At 33.7% G+C, this 22,661-nt stretch overlaps 1 protein-coding gene across 2 annotated transcripts in view; it reads left to right on the top strand.

Annotated features, from left to right (window-relative positions):
- LOC132923424 (uncharacterized) overlaps positions 1–22,661 on the top strand; it is a 56,312-nt gene that overhangs the window by 7,549 nt on the left and 26,102 nt on the right. For both annotated transcript variants that reach the window (XM_060987405.1, XM_060987406.1), the window contains exons 2-14: positions 7,016–7,190; positions 7,960–8,126; positions 9,747–10,732; positions 11,297–11,353; positions 11,453–11,511; positions 11,579–11,736; positions 14,600–14,654; positions 15,176–15,257; positions 15,352–15,444; positions 15,539–15,598; positions 15,954–16,116; positions 16,210–16,335; positions 19,808–20,015. In XM_060987405.1, coding sequence (XP_060843388.1) covers positions 7,029–7,190; positions 7,960–8,126; positions 9,747–10,732; positions 11,297–11,353; positions 11,453–11,511; positions 11,579–11,736; positions 14,600–14,654; positions 15,176–15,257; positions 15,352–15,444; positions 15,539–15,598; positions 15,954–16,116; positions 16,210–16,335; positions 19,808–20,015 — 2,376 coding nt within the window. In that variant the 5' untranslated portion in view covers positions 7,016–7,028. The remainder of the gene's footprint in view (positions 1–7,015; positions 7,191–7,959; positions 8,127–9,746; positions 10,733–11,296; positions 11,354–11,452; positions 11,512–11,578; positions 11,737–14,599; positions 14,655–15,175; positions 15,258–15,351; positions 15,445–15,538; positions 15,599–15,953; positions 16,117–16,209; positions 16,336–19,807; positions 20,016–22,661) is intronic.

Below are 22,661 nucleotides of genomic sequence, written 5' to 3'. Positions count from 1 at the left end.
CCATCGGCATTCCGCCAAAACCGTTCCGGCAGCATATACGATATAGGTACCTAACCTACCTTACCTATATCTATAGACATATTACGCGCAGTAATGCGATCCGAAACGGAAACGTACAAATTACATTGCGAGCGAGTACTTATAATATATATATATATATATATATATTTATAATATTATATATATATATATATATTTATAATATTATATAGTTGCATTGCATTCGTATAATATTATTTTACCTATATGGGCACGTGGACCGGAAATAAACATGGGATTTTCGTACACGGTACAAGAGAAATAAAAAACGGTTATTGACGTTTCTATGGGCTAATTCGGACACCTTTGGCCGCAGCGGTATAAACGCGCACTCCCTTGACGTAACGGATACGTAATTATTATATTAAACGAGCGGAGACCGCGGATTCGGTATTTATGTATTATGTACAATTTATTGTACAACAATGATTACGAACGGATATGTTTTGACCTTAGACGTTCTCACCCATGTCACGCGTGTATATGGTCTTAATGTTTTTTTATTTATTATTATTTAAACATGTGCGTATATATTATATATTCAATTGCCCCGTAACCGAAACCGCGTATATTTTCTGAGAGGGAGGTGGCGAAGTTGAAATACGCGACGAACAATACGCTCAAACGCCGTTTATACTACTACTGTAATATATACCTCTATGTATATTAAAAACAATTCATTCGTTGTTTCCGAGCTGAGGAAATGAAAAACATGATACTCGTAATCGATACTTCAGAAAAGAAAAAAAAATCATTAAACGATATTATAATAAACGCATGCCAAAAGGAAGTACAATCATTTAATAACTCGAAGGAGGTATATTTAATGCATTCGGCACAATAATAATGTTACATACGTTTTATTTATGATTTGATCTGTATAACACTGTTACATATTATATTTTTATAAGCGCTTATATTATGGACTATTTTTTTTCATAAGAAAGAAGGTATACGCAAATATTATACAGGGTGTGTATCTTGTGTTATTCAAAAAAAAAAAAAATACCTGAAAAAAACTTGTTTCTTATACGAATTGTTTGTTTTATAAATAATAGGTATAGGTGGTATGCTTATAGTATACGATATCTTGTGTCGTTCAAAAAATAAAAAATACACGTTTCTTTGTTTGTAGTTTTATACGAGACATTTTATTTATAATGATTTAAAATCTTGTATAAGTACGATGCAGTCGTACCAACGAAAAAATCAAAAAGTTTTTTTCAATAATACATTATTCTGGAATAGAGCAAATTTTTCTGAAAATAATTATGGTCAAACCATCACAGTAAACATTACTAAAATCATATTAAATAGTTATATATCTGTTAGTAAGCGATATGGACAATATTTACACAATTTACTTATAGAAATATATTTTTAAAGTTGTTATTACTAATACCTGCATGTGTTCATATACCAAGTTACATACCTATATGTTTTAAAATGAATAAAAGAGACTGTTATAGATGAATTCATTTTAATGGTGAACAGGCAAGTATGTATGAATAAATAGTATATTAGGTACCTTTAATAATACCTTTTTACATGCATGCACTTCGAAAAATAATAACTGCATAAAAAAAAACTGACCCTATATACTTAACACTCATACCATTCGTATTCGAATCGAACAAAAATGACGAAAAACAATTTCTACATGCACAAATGTCAAAAAAATCTATACATATTCCCGTAAACTGCGTATCGAAAATCAAAAATTGGTGGAAATAATGGCATTTGACATATTGACAACCGTTCAAATACGTTATTAGAAATACATTTCTATTTCTGATACATACATGACACAAGGGATCTACGGACCATAACGGTATGTTGTTATATATCTATACATACGATATACCTAATAATACAAATGTTTTTATACACAAGCGCATGTGATGTGTAGTGATCATCTGTATATGGGCTGCGTCCTTTAGAAATCGTTTTGATCGGCATTGTCGTCGACCAGTGGGCAAAAACCGTTTACAATAAATAATAGAAGAACAAGAATTTTACTTTTGCACTTATATAAATACGGTATAGTGATTTAATAAAAGACCAATAAAGTGTAAACATTTGAAAATAAATCCTACGACATTAAATAAAGACGTTTCTTCGTATTGCAGGATACCTGCGTGTATAATGTAGACGTTGTGCGAAGACGTCCCAACAACATTTCGACTATATTGACAATGATTAGGACGGTATTTAGAAAAATAATGGTTTACGGCTTCTTACACTATAATAATATATACAATACGTTTAAACGACTGTTATATATAAGCGGTCATACAAATGATCAAGACAATACAATCTTCAGTCGTCATTACACACGAAAGGCCGAAAACCTTATTTGAGAATGGTACTATTAGGATAAAATATATATAAATATTAAATATAATAGTAAATTAGTAAAATAAGTAATATATTATTATTATCTATAATAAATAGCATAACTACAACAATTATTCATAGTTAATTTAGTATAATTTTTTATACTTATAGGTATATATAGCGTTGTAATTTTAACAATATAATACATTTCGAATTATTTTTTTTTGAAAAGTTAAGAACCAGTATATTATTATTATCATTCATACTTAGGAATATAATTTAAAAATATTATATCCATTTATGAGCACATACTACAATATGCAGCTTAATTTTTGCACTTTTTGCGTTTTCAAAAACGGATATATAAATTTATTCAACCACAAACGTTGGTTATTATATATAATAATAATAATAATAATGAAACCATGTACAAAAATATGCGGGCCCCCTATTTATGATTTATAAATTCAAAGCTATTCATGTCGGTAGAGGTATAACGATCGTTACAATATTTGAATACAAAATTATTAATACCTACATTTAATATATTTATATGTTTTACGTTTTTTCATAATACGTAATAATAATAATATGACGTATATTCAATTTCAAATAAGTTTGATAATCGGTTTAAAAAAAAAAAAAATGGTTACTACTCAAAAACTGGTCTTACAATGAAAATTTGACTCTGTACCGTACATTGTTTTAGTATCTATATTTTCGCACGATACGTACCTACATACGTAATATTATAATGACACATAATTACTATAATTTTCTCGGTAGACGAGAAATAAAAAGAATGAAAAAATGCTTTTAAATTTGTCGGCAGACGCGTATTACTGCACGAATATACGACCTACCTCCGGTGGCGTGGGGGCACTTCCTGGATGTTTTCTCCGTTGCCGCTCTACACTATATCAATTAATAATATATCGTGTGACAAGTGTCCTAAAACCGTCATTACCCGGACGTAAGACACCGCTAGACGTCATCTACTGCGACGGATAACATCTCAAAAATGCTCTTCGTAAGGTGTCGTTGTTGTTTTAATTGAGTTTTCTCACAGTCAATTATATTTAAAAAACTCTGAAGTGGAAAAAAAATAAAATATATATTAAATCCAACATCCACCGCACGCGTGTATATTACCCCGTTTGATCAATTAATCATATCGACAGCATATATATTATTATGTGCATCATGTATAGACTCCCCGACGAGCGTCTACCTATACAGACAACGACAAACAAAAACTAATCCGCAAAACAAGTACGCAAACATGCGTCCGGGTGGCGTGTGTTTATACTATTATGATTATGATCATTACTATTATTTACCTCTATACCATCACTCTTTCTCTCGCTACACATTCATAGTGCATGACTAGTAATTTTTCGAATAAATCCGATCGATTGTGACGCCGATCTCTGCAGATGCACCCATCCCTCTCGAAACAATATTGCAACGTATTATAAGTACTGCGCGGTGCCATACATAATAATAATACTACGTTATTCGATATTCGGAAATATATAACCATAATACGGGGGTACAACGATGCCATCATGCGGGGTATAACAGGGTAGGGGGTGTAAAACGGTAAAATTAGCATGAGGGTGTCTACCGTCCGTTGCAAGTCTAATTTGGCTTAAATACGTGTCGGTGAGCTTTAATGTTCCTTAGTCCGCACACACGCACAAAAATGTACGATCAAACAACATCGTTTCCGGTCCATATAACGGTGTGTGCATGATGGATATGTACAACATTTATATATTATTATATTATAAACGCGTCCGCGATAACGGCTTGGGTCTGCAGTGTACTACCTATACCTTTACTGGCGGCGGCATTCAAATTTACAGTGACGGATCTGACGTAAAAAAAAAATATAAAATAAATAAAACTGAAAAAACATGCCGTAAACCACCTGCGCCCGCGATCGCACACCTGTTTCGGACGTCCGAGACTCAATTTAACACGATGATTTCCAGCGCTATTGTTATATCGGTTTTCACCATTGCCGCCGCTGTCGTCGACCGTTCTGCTGTTAACCAACAACGCTATATCCGTCCACGGCCGGCGGGGGGGCCTTGGCTGATGGGACATACGGCAAATGGCCGTACACATAAAAAGCCAAAGCCTTTACGATAAATAACACACCTACCTGTGTATGGTAAATGTGTGTCGAAAGCAATTTATCCGGTCTTTATAATGTAAGACGCTATATGAGTTCATTGAGCAATTATTATTATTATGATTGTATAATATACGTATATATACGCACACCTACCTGCCTTATTGTCGCTATAATTCTTATATTGGTCGTAATAACTTCCGACGACGGTTATATACTAATTTACGCGCGTCGACCGGTCCCCCCTAGAAAAACGGATTTCATGAACGAAATTACCGTCGAAACCGTTTTTCATACCAATCGATTAATCATTATTGTTTACGTTTAATGTTCTAATTAACAAATAATATAGAAATACCTAAGAAAAGTTAATTTTTTTTTTTTATTATTCAACTGACGTTTTATAGGAACATTTTTCCACGATTACGATCAAAAATATGTTTACTGACTCATATACAACGCAGTTTAATATTATGTTATTTATATATTATAGCAATAATAATAATATTATGTCCTATATCCGAGTGTAATAAATTTTTATTACAGTTATTAGGATTATATGAAAAAATTGAAACTCCTCATCTTTTTTTTATATTATCTCATATAAAAACCCACATGGATTAGAAAATATAATTATGGTAATATCAATCCGGCACTAATTTGTTTTTTAATTTTTTATTACCATTATTATTTACATGCATTTTATACGTTAACAAGGTTTATAAATAAATACACAACCATATGAAAATTTGAATGTAATAACTACATGTTATTGATCCAACTATTATACATATCATTGTCCTATAACCATAATAATTAGCAACGTAAAAATAACGATATACACGCATACATTATGCTAATCAGAATTGTATACATTGTAGGTACAAATGACACAGAAACTAATGATATGCATACACAATCATGTTTGTTTATAATAATATAATTTATATCTTAACGTATTTTTTTGAATATTCACGTGGTCTCGTCGTTGTCCTAGTCGCTGAAATCATATTTGGACCACTGTCAAAGTAATTGAAAATGTGTATAAACAAAACAGTAAATCGTACTGTTAAATAGATTTGATTAAAACGATTGTTTTTGTACATAATATTTTGCAAATTTGTTAGCATATATTATTATTAGTCATTATAGGTCTACACAGATTCAAGATTTTTTTTTTAGAAAATAAAACTCCTGCTTAAACTCGATCAGACGAATCTGGAAAAACGATGGGTATGAGAATCTAAAGAATATTATCGAATTCCTGGTGTTAAGTTAACTATAATTTACGAATTTACGAGTCTTCAATGTCAATTTAATAAAAAAAAAAAAAAACCAACAATAAAATATAGATATCTATGATATCGTTTGCGTGACAATAATGTCTGCAGTTTGTCACGTATCGCGTAACGATATTGTTCTACAGATTGTATTGTAATTAGATGTGTCTGGCCTTACCGGGCCGTAAAAAATTATTCAAAGGGTATCTTTTTACGCTCTACTATTATTATTATTATTTTTTGTATCAGTTTTTATTTCCGCACGAACTGATTGCTGATTTACGACGGTTGATCGCTCACAAAAGACACGAAGAACGTTCACAAAAGAATATGTCTAAGTGGCCCGGTTAGGAATCCATGGGAGAATATGTATCGGTATTATTTCGCGTCGAGGATGTTCGTATATACCTGGAAATTTATGAGCTCGGCGCAAAGGGGTTGGCGACTTTGAAAGGGAGAATCGAAAAAACACCGACTTGTTACCGGGTACGTGTATATGTGATGTACCGCGCCGCGGAGATACGATGAAAACGGTGACAAAGAAATAGCGTGGTATGTACGGCACCGCATCTATTGTTCTAGGGTGGAAAAAAATGGACGAAAGAGTACGTATTTTTTTCACATATATATAAATGTATTTTATATATACCTACCCTCGAAATAGAGCGGTTTTTATTCCACCGCTTTGCTGCCGCTGTCGTTCAGTGGCAGATAATATGCTAATAAGTCACTCACGTGTATATACCGCACGGTTGTCACGGCGACGGACTGCGGTATAGATCATTTCTTGTTTCCAAACGACTAAATCGGTTATGGGCCGATACGCCGCTTACGTGCGCATATATGCTAAGTAGGTGATAAACAATGCAATTCATTTTCCGGAACCGCCTGTAATAAATAAATAAATAAATAAATAATGACACTAACCGGAAACCTGGTGCAGTACCTAACTGACATTTGTTATTATCTCACCGTGTTTTTTTTTTGGTTTTTTTTTTTTTTGTTAATTATACTTCTGCTACTATTATGGTTAATTGTATAACCGAGAGTTTGCCTAATTGACTGGTGCGTATACAAAAGTGATTGACAACCAAGAAAAACGAAATAATTTACACCTCAACAACGTGTGATTCGAATACTTGATTATACATAAAAAAAACTCCATAACTCTTTCGGTAGTGTTTTTATTCATGCACATTTTTGTTTCTCGTACTTACAGATAACCGTCGGCAATGTTAAAGTGGACTGTGGCCGGACAGAGGGGCGGGGGAACGGCGACGTGGAGACAAACGACGGTGGTAGACGAGTCACCGCAGTGTTTTTCAGAAAAGCCGCGGCGAAGACGACCGTCCAGGATGTCTGGTAAACACGACAAGGAAAACGCCGAGTGCATGGTAAGTTACAATTTATCATAAATAAAATTAACATTTTATTTACAGTCGAGTAGTGCGCAATCAACATTATATACATATAGAGGATAATATAATATGTATATGTGGAGACAGTTTAAGGTTATGGAATTGATGAGATTGAATAAGTATATAATTTAATATAATACAACCCAAGGAGATTGATTTTGTTTTTGATAAGTGATATTTCCATACACATAGTGAGAAGATGATAGATGATATCAAAAAGGTTATGTGTATGACATAATCGTCCGAAGTTTAAAAAAGTCACATGTACCTATAATAATCTACATAAATATATTATAAGAGGCATTCCTATTTACTCGGAAGTCAATGTCCATTCAGTTCATTATTTCTTAATCCCTTAGGAAAATATAAAGTATTTTAAGCATTAACATTCATTCTCTAAATATTTAACACACATACATAATATTTAACACATAATAAATAGACGGGATAAAGCTGAGTTCGTTTATTAAAATGTGTGTTATTTATATCTAACATAGCTGGTATAGGTTTATATAGTATCACACATAATTTCTTCGTCCTTTAAGAATATTCTAATATACTTCTTTGTTTTTTCTGGTTCCTTTTAGTTTTGTAAAACAAGAATAAAATTCTAATAATATATATGTTTGTTTCACAACTACTTTTAACAATTTAACTGATAATTTTTGCTACTAAAACTTTGTGTATTTTATTTTACGTGTCAACATCTCTTATATTAAAACCGTTATATTTTTGCAATTCTCAGGACGTGTTGACACCGACAGCGAAGACGTGTCGCCGACGTCGTCGAGAGAGCTTGAGAGACGTGAGCAACCACAATAGCCCGGCGGCGGCAGCGTTGCAGATGTCGCCGGGCAGCAGACGAACAAAAAGTCCCTGCACGGAAGTCCATTGGATGCCTGTGCAAAAGAGGTGAGACTCTACATGATAAGTTACCGCATTGCGTGATAACACGAGTGCGATAAATCCTTATAATTATCATTTTGTGGCTTTTGCGAACGGTCATTCACTGTCGTGAAAATAAAACTGTCACATGACCGCAGGGCTAGATTTGATAGAAGTAATTAATGACACTAATAGCCCATGCCCCCAAACATTTTTAGCCCCCTTAGACTCAAATTACGAAATGTGTAAGTTGTAAAATGTGAATCCTCAGTCGATATTAAAAATATATATATCGGTGTTCTTAAATAACAATATTAGTTTAAAAAAAACAAAAATTTGTATACGAGTGTATTTAATTAACTGTCATAATAATTTAAAGTTGCATGAGACACTAACACTAACGTTAAATCATTTACGACTTATATTAATATTTTAGACTAAACATTTAACAGTTTCAAATGTATACAATGTAAATCTACATTTTCACAGATTTCGAACATTCACATTATTTCATTTTAATCATCTAACAGAATAAGTTTAGTATTTTTAGCTTCAAAATCTTTTTTCCTTGGGCCCCTTAAGTATAAAACTGACATTGTTAGTTGGTATAATATTATTTCATTAACTGTACAATGATATAATAATATAACAATAACAATAGTCATGTTAAGACGACATGACAGAATATATATCGCAAATAGTTTAGTACGAATAAACCGCACGATTATCTACTCGTGTTACCGGAAACACGCGATATTATTTCATCAAACGCGTAATAACTTTATTAATAATATATGACCGCACGCAATTACATCAAACGTGACATGGTAGATTTACCAGTGTAATGATACCGTTTACGGCGTTTTACGCGATTAACACGTTCTTATTTGCTTTTTTTTTATAATGTCGACAGCATTATTTTATTTTCTAACGACTTTTAAAAACTAAAACCGCTAAATTGTCTTGCCTAAAGTCCAAATTATGCAGACATGATCCACATATCATACCTATATACACACGGAAGAAACTTAGTACATGACGAGGTCTATAGATAATCCGTTTAATACACATAAATATCATACAATTCCATTGCAAATAAAGCGTAAACATTATAAAAATAACAACAGAACGGTTAAAGCAATCTTTGGTTGCAAATAAAAACATTTTATTTAATTTTATCAGCATAGTTTTGACTGTATTATTACGCTATTCTAAGACCACTGTTGTGTGATTAACTACATTTAACATTTAAAACAAATATGTATTATTATACAATATACACATAATATCCTGGGAAAGCTATTCTTAAAAAAAAAAAACATCAATGTATAATGCACCTTTTGCGTGCATTAAGCGAGGTTTCGCTCATGTTCACATCTTAACTGACCATTTTTACATTCATTTACATCCTCGTAATTGAAGATTTAAGCTCTTCGGGCTCCTCCTGATCAAGGCGATGGTTCAGACACCAAGTGCCGTAAATACCCGAGTCCAGCTTGTTCGCTCCCGCCACATAGACTTTTGCAAACTTGCAATTGACCCGAATACAGTATCGCTCGTCCAATTGGACTCGTGTCGTTGATAACGAGGCGCTCTGTTTTCAAAATTAAATCGTTGTTTTGAACCCAATCTTATGTTTTGCCGCAGGCGTTCCGGTGACGATATATGTTGGACGGACGACAAAGTGAAACGGAAAAAGCCGTGTACGGCTGACCACTTGATCTCAACGGCGTACGCGGCTGTCGCGACGTTCGCCTCCGCGACGACAGCAGCGGCATCGGCAGAAGTCACCTCTGCCGTCGCCGTCACCTCCGCGGCCGACGAGCAGCTGTGCGTGTCCATGTCCCCTGCCGAGGAACCGGTTCAGCTGTCGCACAAACGTTTGCCCGCCCTGCCGACGGTTCGGCACCGCAGTCCGGGCGACCTGCGCGCGTCCAGGCTGATCGATCGGTATGTGGATCAGATACGCATGGACGACGTGACGTTCGGCCGCGGCAACGTCGATCGGCTCAGCATCGTGTCGCCGTTGGCCAAGCGACTGGCCGATATCCGATTGCGGCGATCTCCCGGTCAGACGACGACGACGACGACGATGACGACGGAGGCCTGCAAACGGAAACGATCGTTGTCCGATTGCGAAGACGATTGGCCGCCGACGCGTACGCCGATCGCCGGCAACAAGCGGCCCACCGCCGCGTGGTGGTGGCAGTGCTCGGGCGGCGGCGGCGGCGGTCTCACCCTCCCTGATGGCCTCCCCAGTCCGTTCCACTCGACACTCGATCGTCACCGCGGCCCACTTCACCCGCGGCCGACCGGCACGCCCAGCCCTATAACGCCACTCCGCCGGCAGTCGGCAGCCGACGATTCCGACGACTATTGGAAGACGCCCGTCGGCCCGTCACTGGCCACCGGCGTCCGCGCCGACCGACTGCTGTCCACCACGTCGTCCACGACCGTCGACGACGAGATCATCTGCTGCAGCGACCCGCGCAGCCCGGCCGTACTGGACGAAACGTTCACGCTCAAGTCACGCAGGTGTCTGTCGTTCGTTTCTCCGCCGCCGTCCGACTCGTCGGCCAAAAAGCGGAACCGGAAGTCACTGAAAAAGCCATCTTCTGCCACCGCCGACAAAGGTACGTTATTGACTTATTGTAAACACGGTGTTTCACCCGAGTAAGCTATGTGCTTGAGGTGAGGAAAATTAGTTACTGATATGTACAGCAGTGACATTTTAGACTTGAAGCGCAGCGATGAATGCATTGATTTTACAACGAATCGCGTTTTTTTATTTTTTGGTTTGATAAGACACTTTTTATAGTGAAAATAATGCTTCGATGTTGAACTCTGAAGGTGGTTTCCAGTAGCAAATTAGATTTAGTTTCGGGGTGTTATTCAATAATATTATAATAATGTAAACTATGATAGCATGTCACAAAAAATGTATAAAAGTTTATTTAAATGAAGTTTATCATACATGTTTTCATTATTGTTATTATAACCACTATATATTATTAAAGTTAAAAATTGGCTTAGTCTATGTAATTTTAACTTACTGATTTCTAAATATTATTTGTTCCCTTTAATATATTCAATATGATTACACATATTATGTTCATATTTATTGTAATTCGTGTTGATATCCGGAATATTTAGCTAAAAACGTATTAGAGACTAAATTCAATACATTTTTGTTTTAGCTTCCGGTCTAGAGGTATCCATTGAATTGAAAGACACAACTCACTTAACTGTATTACGTAAGTATCTATATTTATAATCAGTATATTACTTTTTTAACTGTTTTGTCTTTTACCTGCATTATTTAACAAACAAACTTTTGATTGCTTTTGGTGTAGTTAAAAGAGGCAGAAATCTGGTGTGTGCAGATGGTGAACCGCCAAACACCTATATAAAGGTAAGTTTGTCGCCATTGTTTGTTGAAATTGAATATTAGATTAACTTGAGATTATTACTATATATAGGTTTACTTAGTACCCGGTAAAGGAACTTGCCACAAGACCCGAGTACGGCACAATTCTACCAACCCTCGTTTCGACGAATCCCTTTGCGTACCACTCTCTGAGGAAGATCAAGATAAAAGAATATTGATATCCGCTTGGCACCGAGACAGAATGAAAAGGTAACATTATCGTCACACTTATTATACTTAATAATATATTGTTTTGAATATTAAATGTTTGTTAATATTTTTCTACGATATTTCACAAGAAAAGTTCTTTTACATTATTATAACCTTTATAGTTTTTCGAACGTGTATTAATAAATTAATGTTGGTACCGGCTATGTAAACTTGAATATTTTACGCGATCCAACGTCAATTTTACACACACACAGACGCGTTATTCACATTATTTACGCTCTTAAAAGTTTAGTAAATTAAATTTTTAAAAGTTATGATTAGAGTTCGTGTTTTATCTGAAGTGTATATCAAAATTTGAAAAACACTCACACACACACATACATATACATGTATTACATGTTATATATAATATGTTTATGGCTTTAGGAGTGAATTTAGAAACGTCTTTCAAGCGTCCCGTCAGTTTCTATTTGAGAATTGATTGTTATTGTTTCTCGAAATAACCATTATATATTTGCGCGTATTATGGCCAACGCGCACTTTTAGCCGTCGATGTTTTATACACAACAACATATACAGCCATTCAATCCTATTACGTACTTTTATAATAAACTCAGCAGTATATCGTATGCTATACACTGTTCGTGTTTCGTGTAGAATCCAATACGCTCACCATCGTTTTTCACGAAGATTATCCAATTTTCGGTGTGTATTACCAACGAAACGTTATATAATATATTGGTAGAAACTGAAAATTATAACGACACGTTGCGCGTGAACTTTCGATCCAAAGTCACTATTGACCGATATACGAAACGTCCGATATACTATATATTTTATAGCGTTAGAGGCGGAGATAATTAAATATTAGTTATCCAAACTGCCAATCAAATAAACGTAACTTCCAACGAGAGATTGTCGCGAATGCATTGCAATACAATAAATTATATTGCTAACTGCCCAAACATTGCGTCACGCGAAAAAAAAACTCGGGGAAGATTTTTGAAGCGAAACATCACTCACGCGTAATAATCTGCAGTTGTTATAATAGTCGAATAACACTCACATATAATGTGATATACAGGTCGGCCTCATTGCAATATTTTTCGGCATTGCGACGGGTTTATAATATACAGAGTGCTAATATTATCAAGCTAAATTTCAAAATCGCTAAATTACCAAGCTTAATCATCCCTATTTTACATTTAATAATGGATTTATTCTTAGCACATAATATAATTAAATCACTTAAAAACTACTCTTTTGAATTTTAATTTTGTTACATCAATATTTTCATAAAACTTATCCGTTAAATAATGTACTGTTGAAAATAGGGGTTATCATTTGAAAAACAAAGCTTATAACCTAATGGGGCTTCTCCTTAAGTAATACAAACATTTTCAATAATTTTAAAATACTGTCTTTAAATATATTATTTAAAAATTCCAAGAATTAGATTTATAATTACTGAAATATTTAAGAAAAAAAAGGGGTGAACGTGCTCGGTGAATCACTCTGTATACTAATGGATATACGAAATCCTATTCACTTAGTATTATAATGGTATACCGTTTGAACACCATTTCTATATAACATATATAAGAGACGGTAATTGTTTGTGCGAACTTGACTTTACGCGCATCGATAAAAGAAGGGTCGTGCCGTAATAATAATAATATTATAATATTCATTATTCTTCGGCATACGTGTAGTGTGAGTGTGTGTGTGTGTGTGTGTGTGTGTATACAACAATAATATTTTAACTACACGGATATTACATATCGAGGCGTCGGTTGCGTTATATTGTGAAACGGTCCCAGCGGCGGACGCGTCAAGTCATATTATATATCATTATTAAACTATAACGCTCGGTCGTGTGTATTTACCGGAAAATCATATTATGTCGTATATTAAACGCATATTGTATTATATTGATTTGGTTTGGCGGCCCAGTAGACGCGCTTTCGTGATTACACTGCGAGATTGGTGTACGCGATTTAGGTAGAAAATACAGTCATTCGTGCACACACGGTTTCCACTGGTCTTGGCCGAAAACTTAATTAAAAACAATTAAATAAAATGCGGTTTCTCGTCGTTCCACCACCTGACCCTTCGGCACTAGACCCCGAGACCATTTCAAAGCGCACCGCGGTATATCATATATATCTCATCGCGATGACGACGACAAATGTTTTCTCCTTCAAAATCTCAAACCGACCGGAACGCCATTTATTCATTGGCCCACCAAAGACGACGTGTCTTGGTGCGGCGAAATGTGGATAATATATCGCTCGATAAAAACCGAAAAAAAATTACGTGAATGTTGAGTGCATATTAGCACGTTATGACCACTTCACAACGACGGCGGCGGTGGAAACTCACCCTCGCGCGTCACGCTGTTTATTATTATTTTTCTTATCTTCCCCGCGGCATTGGTAGTCCGATTTGCATTCGCCGTACGACCTATCGTAACCACCGTCATCGTTTCGAGGGATGCTGCCGCCGTGTCCGGGGGTGGGCGATGGGACGGGGGTGCGAAGTGCAGGACAGGGCTGCTGGGGAGGAGTGGCGGCCGATCGATCCCGCGCACACCGCGAACGGCAAGCGTTCAGCGGCCGAAACAAGCCGAGCCAGTCGTTTCTCGTCCGTCCGGAAAGCCGCCGGTTCGTTATCGTTTTTACCTTTTTATTGTTATTTTTTTTTTTTTGAACATTTTCTCTCGTCGGTCCGCGAAGTCAACGAAATCGTGACATTATTTAATAAATCGCATACGAAATACCTCAACACTTATTATACGCATTATACTGCAATAATATATACGGCGTCATTATCCCTCACAATAACAAAGTCTCAGCTTTGCCCGAAAATATTCATATTATACCGTTTATTTTTTTTTACACAGAAGGAGCGAGTTCTTGGGCTATATGTCGTTTGCAGTGAAAAACGTACTCAAAAAAGTAAGTCATTGCGTGTGTATATTGTATTATCGTAGATATTGAGTAGTACAATAATATTATATTATTATTGTTAGTAGTTAACATTAGATGGGTGGGATTGTGTAGACGAAATTGCGATGGAGTGTCGTGCAGTTTATGATCACGTCGTAATGTTTGTTATATTATATTCGCTCGGCGGCGATCAAATCGCTAAATTATCGCAGTATTAATTATTAAGTTTTCGATTAAAACGAACAATGGATACTGCAATGTATACCGCGAATAAACGCGCTATTTGACGAAGCTCTTCAAGTGTCGAGAGCCCATTGAAATGTATAGCCCTTCTTTTTATAATGTGACACTTTCAATACCTATATATACGTATAATAATAATAATAATACGGAGAGCGCTGACGGATGATGAGAGAATTTAAAACGTTTGACCCAATTACCGATATTTTTAGTGATTTATCGTCGCCGCTAGTTGTGTGAACAATTAATTTTGAAAACCTACTGACCGCTAGCTTTTTGTTTTTTTATAGGAAATAAACGGTACGTTCAAACTCGTACCGCAGAGTCCCGGGCGAATGCCACCGCACTCGACGCCGGCTCATCGACCGCAAGGTTAGTACTTACTATGATATTATATATTTTGCAATAATGCAAATATACCTGCATAACCTACTGAATATTATTTAACCGTGTGTTTGCTTTGTAGACCTGACCGTGGTTAAAACCGTACACTGCAGTACCGATGACGAAGAAGAAGACATCATGATTGATGACGAAACTACACCCAGTAACCATTCAGGTGAGTGGTCGTTTTCAATATGTATACGAACAACATAAAAATGTCAATAAACGTAGTGCGAGAAATAAATCGTTTTATATGTTTTTTTTTTCAGTGTCCGTCAAGGTAAAATGTAGTCAGAAGCCAAAAAAAGACACATTGGCCACCAAAACTGGTAAGTTTACCTAGTAAACTGTTATCTGATTGGATATCTTTTTAAGCACAACTTACTGTCGACCGGTCTGTGTTCTAATTTGCGTAATGCGTTCAATATTATTCATAGCACCTAAAACTGTTTTTTCTCACGCGATCGGGTTTATAATAACAATAATTCAAACGACTTGTAATTTTGCATGTTCGTATATGTATAAGTAACGGGGCCTTTATTTTATGTTTACGCATATTTCGATTCATTTGATAACGATAAACGTTCATTATAATACGGCTGAACATTTCTCACGTTTGTTAGCAAGTGTGCTTCCGGAATAACCGAACACAAAGTAATATAGTATTATCGATTTATTTTCCAGGCAACGAAGAAAACAAATTCTTGCAATACCTGGAGTTAGATCCTCCGCTATCGTCCAATAAAGATGGTAAAAGCGGCAGAACCCCGTTCACGATTACCAAACGGCTATCGAAACCTTCAGGATCCAGTTTTGGATTTTCCATAGCGTGGACTCATCCCCCGAGGTAAGAACCTATGCCCATAATAATTCTTTTTTTATTATCATTTCTTTATTTTGTATTGATTAAAAAAATTTAATTTTTTTTTCTCGTGCGTAGGGTGGAGAGAGTGGAGTGCGGTTTGCCTGCAGATCAAGCGGATCTGAAACCCGGAGACTATGTAGTATTCATAAATAAAACTAACGTAGTAATGATGGCCGAAGATGACGTCATGGAATTGATTAAGTAAGTTTATTTCTATTTCTGAGTTTACTTTTACGACACCAAACACTTGGTAATTCTAGAATAAGACAGGAGATAAATCAAACTCGAACATCTCTTTCTTATTTTTATACACCTATGGTCCTTACCTATATATCATGACGTGTATATACTAAGTAAACATATCAAACAGGAATAAATAAGACTTTTTTTTTTATTAGGAGGTAAACATTTAATGATAATAATGCCAATATAAAATAGTATCAAATATTAAACACAGCGTAATCTCTAGGAGCTTATATGAATATTGTTATAAAAATATAATACTTATTTTTAAAATTAATCGAACCCGTTTCTATTAATAGTATTATTCTCTGTGCATGGACCGTAACGTTATATGTATAAATGCATAAAATTAAAAATTTTGAAGTTGAAAACTAGGTACTTCTTTTAAAGAAAAACGATGTAAGTTAATGTTGAAAACCGTTGTTAAATACCACAAATGTTTAATTAAAGAGACAATCTTGTTATAATGCGATTAATTTTAATAACTCAAATTACTTTCAGTGGGATAATCTTTCTCATAAGTACTATTAAATTACAACAATAAAACGTCACAGAAATGAGAAAAATCGTGCAGTGGAGCAGGTCTAACGGTTGGAACTTAACGCAAATTAAGATTAATAGTCACAGTGGACACGAATAGGCACTAAAAACAGTTTTGTATGAATAAAATCCGCAAAAATAATAATAATATTGGATAAAAAAAATCGTTCTCTCCCTTAATTTATAAGACAATACATAATATATAGAGTGATGTTTAAAAACGTTTAACACAAATCTTTTTGTTTATATCCCGAGAGAGATTTCTTCGAGCGTTTGAATCAATTACTCAAGTTTTTTTCTCTCCAAAAACAACAATGTTAAATTTATTGTCGATGTACTTTGTCACATATTATTCAATGTGTATAACCTTTAGTGTGTTTTCGGTGACAGTAATAAATTGTGGCGTAACTGGGGATAAATAAAAAAAAATAGTGGCATACGTTCTACATTACTTCGGTGTGTAAGGAATTTCTAAAGATTCAAATACGGTATGACAGTGATCTTTTGACTTTTCCGCAACAAGTGTAAGAAACACCATTATTCAACTTTCAGCATATCGCGATTACTTGTTTCAGAAATAAAGCTGTTTACTTCCGAGGCCATTAAAAAATATTAGGTATATATAAACATAATTATACACACAGTAAGCCCGGTGTCCTGATCGGTGTGTGGTTTTCAAACGCTAAATATCAAAATTTTTAAATAATATTATTGTAGACCGATCGTCTGTTGATTTAGTGGATTCCAATACGGTTCGCCTTATATCTGTCGGCTATTTTAATATAAACTCAAGTCGATTATATTGAGAAAAATAGGTCATCCCCTCATTCACCCTAATGAATTGTATCTCTGCCGGTTCACACTACCTACATACACGTTGCCTTTCATTAAATATTGTGTGTTTAGTGTTTACCAGCATTATTTAATTAATTGCAAAATCTACAAATATATATAATAAAATAAACAACTAATTTAACAATAGCTATATAAGCTATACTCGTAACTTTATTCTGGACGCAGACCGCAAAGAGGCGAGTTTTCGTTTTTCAATTGCATTTGTAAATTCAAAGTTTGAACATATCGAATTCGATGTTGTACCAACACTACTATTAAATCAGTTATTGGTTGTATTATATGTTATTATCTTTTACTCGTAAATAACGCACACAAACTTGGCATGAACATAGTGTGTGTTTTTTTCTTATCTACGTCATGTTATATCGTTGTATAATTTATTCAACTATATTTCAATCGATTTTCCCTACATTGGTACAGTGTGTATTTTTGAACGCTAAACACCAAGATCGTTTCCAAAATATGTAATCCAGAAACGAATTTAAAATCGATTTACCCGAATACACATCGCCATATTATATTCACATTTTGTATTCGTTTTTTATACGGCGACTAACGGTAAAATAACCATGTGAATATTATTATATAATTTAAGCTCGGCGCCACATGTTGTTGTTTTTTTTATTATTATATTTTACCACAATCTGCGCTCACAGCAGATATATTTAAATAAAAGCAATTGCAGACAAACTAGATAGTATAATATAGTGTTTTTTTGTTTTTTTAATGAAAAAAAAAATAGATAGCCAAAATATTTTTATAAGTCAAACAATCAGGAAAGGAAAAAATTGTCTAGAAAATATAATGTGGATACATATTATACTTATCTTCAAATACAAATAAACTATACCAATACTATAAACACATACACTCGTTTGTGTGCTACGATTTAAACAGATTTGCACACATCATATTAATAATGTATTATACTATATTATTATTTCATCTTAAATATTCATTCTTTTTTAATGTAAATATTCACCATGCGCAGGAGGCGTGTCGAAAGTAAATTAAGTATAACTTTTATTTACAAACTGGAATGACTTGCGAGTTGTACGAATTATTGTACTCATGGTTTTCTGCTAACCAATATCAACGATAATTTATCCAAAATGTCATCATTTATATAGCATCAAAACCTATACTCGAAAAGAATACGGATTTAAATAATTTTGCTTATAACAAACTGTCCTACGTCGTAACGCCTAATCTCCTACGAGTCCTACGTAATTATAAATTATACATTTCGAGTTATACGTTTTTTCTTAGTAACAAAAATTGCAGTACAATATTTTACGAGTAAACATGTCAACGTTTTAATTTTATAGAGCGCAAATGTAGCGCAAACCCTTGTAAAGAAAAATCTCAGAGCTTTTCCAATGACTAATAATAGTACATCAACGAACACCTTATGCCTTTCAGGATATAATAGTCTGTAGGTACAAGATTAATGAGTGCAGAGAATGTCTCTTATTTATACCCTAGCTAATTTTTTCAATTCTGTCACAATTTTACTTGAATTAAAAATGTCGTTTCTGTGAACGTATTTATTTTACCATTTTTGGTTGGGAGGGGGGCTTTGGTTTAAATTATGATAAATTTTACTTTGTGTAGACAGAACAATTTTTAAAAATGTTAAAAATCGATCACGAAACTAGTTGGATTACGTTTATATTCATACTTTGTATTTGTATTAATTATATTCCCTACTGCATAATTAAAAACCGTTGTTCAAAAAGAAAATCGGTTTAATATTAGTAGGTACTTACATAGTGTTATTTCATGGAAATGAAAATAAAAGTGATTTATTCATAAGTATTCACAGAATAAATTTCTACAAAAATTTGAATCAAAAACATTAATTCGATATCAATAGTTACTCGATATGCTTTTAAAAACCATTTATAATAATATTGTATATAATATATACCTAATATCTCAAACGTCTCAATTATCATAAATACAAATAACAATAATTATAAAATGATACAATTCAAAATATGATAATAACCTCCTTTTTTTCTTTTTCGTATAGATCGTGCGGCAATCAGCTATCGTTGGAAGTGTACAACAAAACTACGACGACCAACCGAAGGAGGAATCAACCACCTCCGCGATCTGCGTCCACGCCGGGCGTACTCAGCTTAGCCGCCGCCGCGGTCAGTCAGAGCGACACGACCGTTTCCCTGCAAGAGCCGCCCAGAAGACGATTTCACATACCTCAAGTGACGTTCACGTCCGAGGTAGGTTCCGGCGTTGTCGTGTGATTTCCTACTGCCATATATTATATTATTATTATAATATAAATTATGTTGTTTTGATGCTTCAAACCGTTTTCTATTTTTTTTCCGTTTGTAACTAATACGTTTTGTTTGTAAATAGTTTCCTTTCATTATTATTATTATTATTATTATTATTTTGTTTTTGTCTTCGACGTGTCCGCACGTTTGTTATCATTATAATCATATTATTACTACTACTACTACTACTATTATTATTATTATTATTTTTATTATTTATTATTATTTATAATTATTATTTTTGTGTGGATACGCCAAGAAATGAAAAATTGACGTATTTTCGTAACCAGCTAAGCCAGTATTAAAACTATGATACCTATCTAGTAACTACCTATACGCAGATGCCAGTACACCACAGTAATAGAAAACTGATTGGGAAACCCTTTTCAGGGTTGTAAAAATGTACTAATATTAAATAATAACGGGTATTTAGTAATCCCCAGTCGGTTTTACATACACTACTATTACAACATTATAATATGATATCGAGTGACCAGTATTTTTGCATTATCATCATTTTTTATTTATTTTTGTAGACAACAGTACACACCCGCAGAATATTGTTTTATGTTTGTTCTCGTTTATGTTTGTATTATTTTATACATTATTATTTTTATTTGATTGTTGCATGCGGCCGATGCTCGTCGTTATTTGTTCCTCTCATTCGTTATAAGTGTGTTTGTACGTTTTTTTTTTTGTTTAATGAAAAAATTTTCACGAACAACTTTTTAGTATTATTTTTATTATTATTATTATTATTATTTATTTTGTATCCTTTTTTTTTTTTGTATATAAACGCGTTTAGTTATTTTTTTGTTCCATAGATGAGTTGTTTTTATTTATTAGTAATTTATAGCCTAAGAATGTCGAGCAAACATTTTCTCCGAGCGCTCCTCTCTCCTAGTCTCAAAGTAGTTTTAATTATATACGTAGGCAATTATTTATTTTATTGCTCAAAACTATTCAGACGGAAAACAGTAAGACGTTCGCCTAGGTTTGTGAAAAAATATTAAAATTAAACGATAAATGCATTACTTTAAATCGAGTGACAATTTATTTAACCATTTTTGTGTTCAGTAGCGTGTTTGAATGTTAAAATTAAAATTAAAATTATATTGCTCTCAGAAAGTGAATCCGAGTGAAACACAATTTAATATTTATACTGCAATTAATATTCCTATTGTAAATAAAATATAAACTTAAAAATAATAATGTTCAAAGTTAAAAATGATATTCAGTTGGAATTGTTGGGCTTAGGTATCTGAGTGTTTATAATTATTATAAAGTTCATGACTTCGTGTACCCATACAACCTTTTCTGTGCGAAACAGTAATAAAATTTTAAGTGAGCACTATACGACAAAATCTAAAAGCACTATACTTTGACTAATGGAGGCATAAACTTGTTGAAGAAACATACACGTCATTCGCTCCGAGTTAGGATTCGACATTTGCAATGGGACACGAACTTCAATTATTATTATTTTTAGTAAATCAAATCTAATTCGATTTTTTTTTTTTAACTACTGCATATTGTGTAGTCTCGCTTAACTCGATCGTCTTGTTCACAAATTTTAAATTATTATACTTAACTGTATATAACTATGGTTTCTGGAATTCCATTCGATAATTGGTTGATAGTTTATATAAAAGTTGATAAAATAAAACATTTGCATTCTAATAAACGTGAACAATCTTTCGATAAAAAATGAAGTCAATGAAATTTTTTGTTTTTAAAACATTTAAATTGTCGGTATAAAATACGAGATGTTTATACTTTAATATTTTATACGACATTCGACATTGTACTCATAATTAAAGCTAAGATACAAATCCTAAGTATTAGCGTGTTTTTTTTTGCAACATTACAAATGTGATTATTATGTTTTATTACGTCGTTTATGTTGATATAAATTATCTATTTTTCTTTTGCATATTTTTACATATTTTGAGTTTAACGAAAATTGCTGTGCATTATTTTAACATGACAAATGCATATTTTATGATATATTTATAATTTAATCAAAAGTACTTACAGTAAATCTAGATGCGACATCATATTACGCTCTTAAGTCTGTGATTTTATTATTGGCGAAAAAAACGTAAAAGTGCTATGGATTTATTTAAAAGGCTGACAAAAGCTATTAAGCTTATTAAATAAAAATTAACTTCATCAAATCTATTTTAAATATTTAAAATGCTTTTCTTTTACAAAACGATATTTTGAAAAATATTGGTTTATTCGTTGTATTTTTGTTTTATGTTTGTGTTGGGTATTTTAACATATTTTAACAAAATTAAATGTATGTTTTATTTTTTTATACGGTATTATAATAAATTTCATCCCCACATCCCTCAGTTCACATTTGTTGTCCGCTTGGAAGTAAATAATTTAGAGATGTTTGCAAGTTTAATGTAACGGAGACAAAAAAGGTAACATCTAGCTATACTTAGAGTGTTATTTTAACGTAGTTCAAAAACAGCCTTTTCATCCTATTCTGTGAAAACTCGACCCTGAAATACATTCATTAAACATGAATAAACACGTAGTTCATAGCCGTTGATTCTATTGAAAATGACATTATTCAAA

Source organism: Rhopalosiphum padi, chromosome 2 (assembly GCF_020882245.1).
Source record: "Rhopalosiphum padi isolate XX-2018 chromosome 2, ASM2088224v1, whole genome shotgun sequence".
NCBI classification, from domain to species: Eukaryota; Metazoa; Arthropoda; class Insecta; order Hemiptera; family Aphididae; genus Rhopalosiphum; species Rhopalosiphum padi.
Note: the sequence above shows the minus strand (reverse complement) of the source record. Positions and strands in the feature narration are given on the sequence as shown.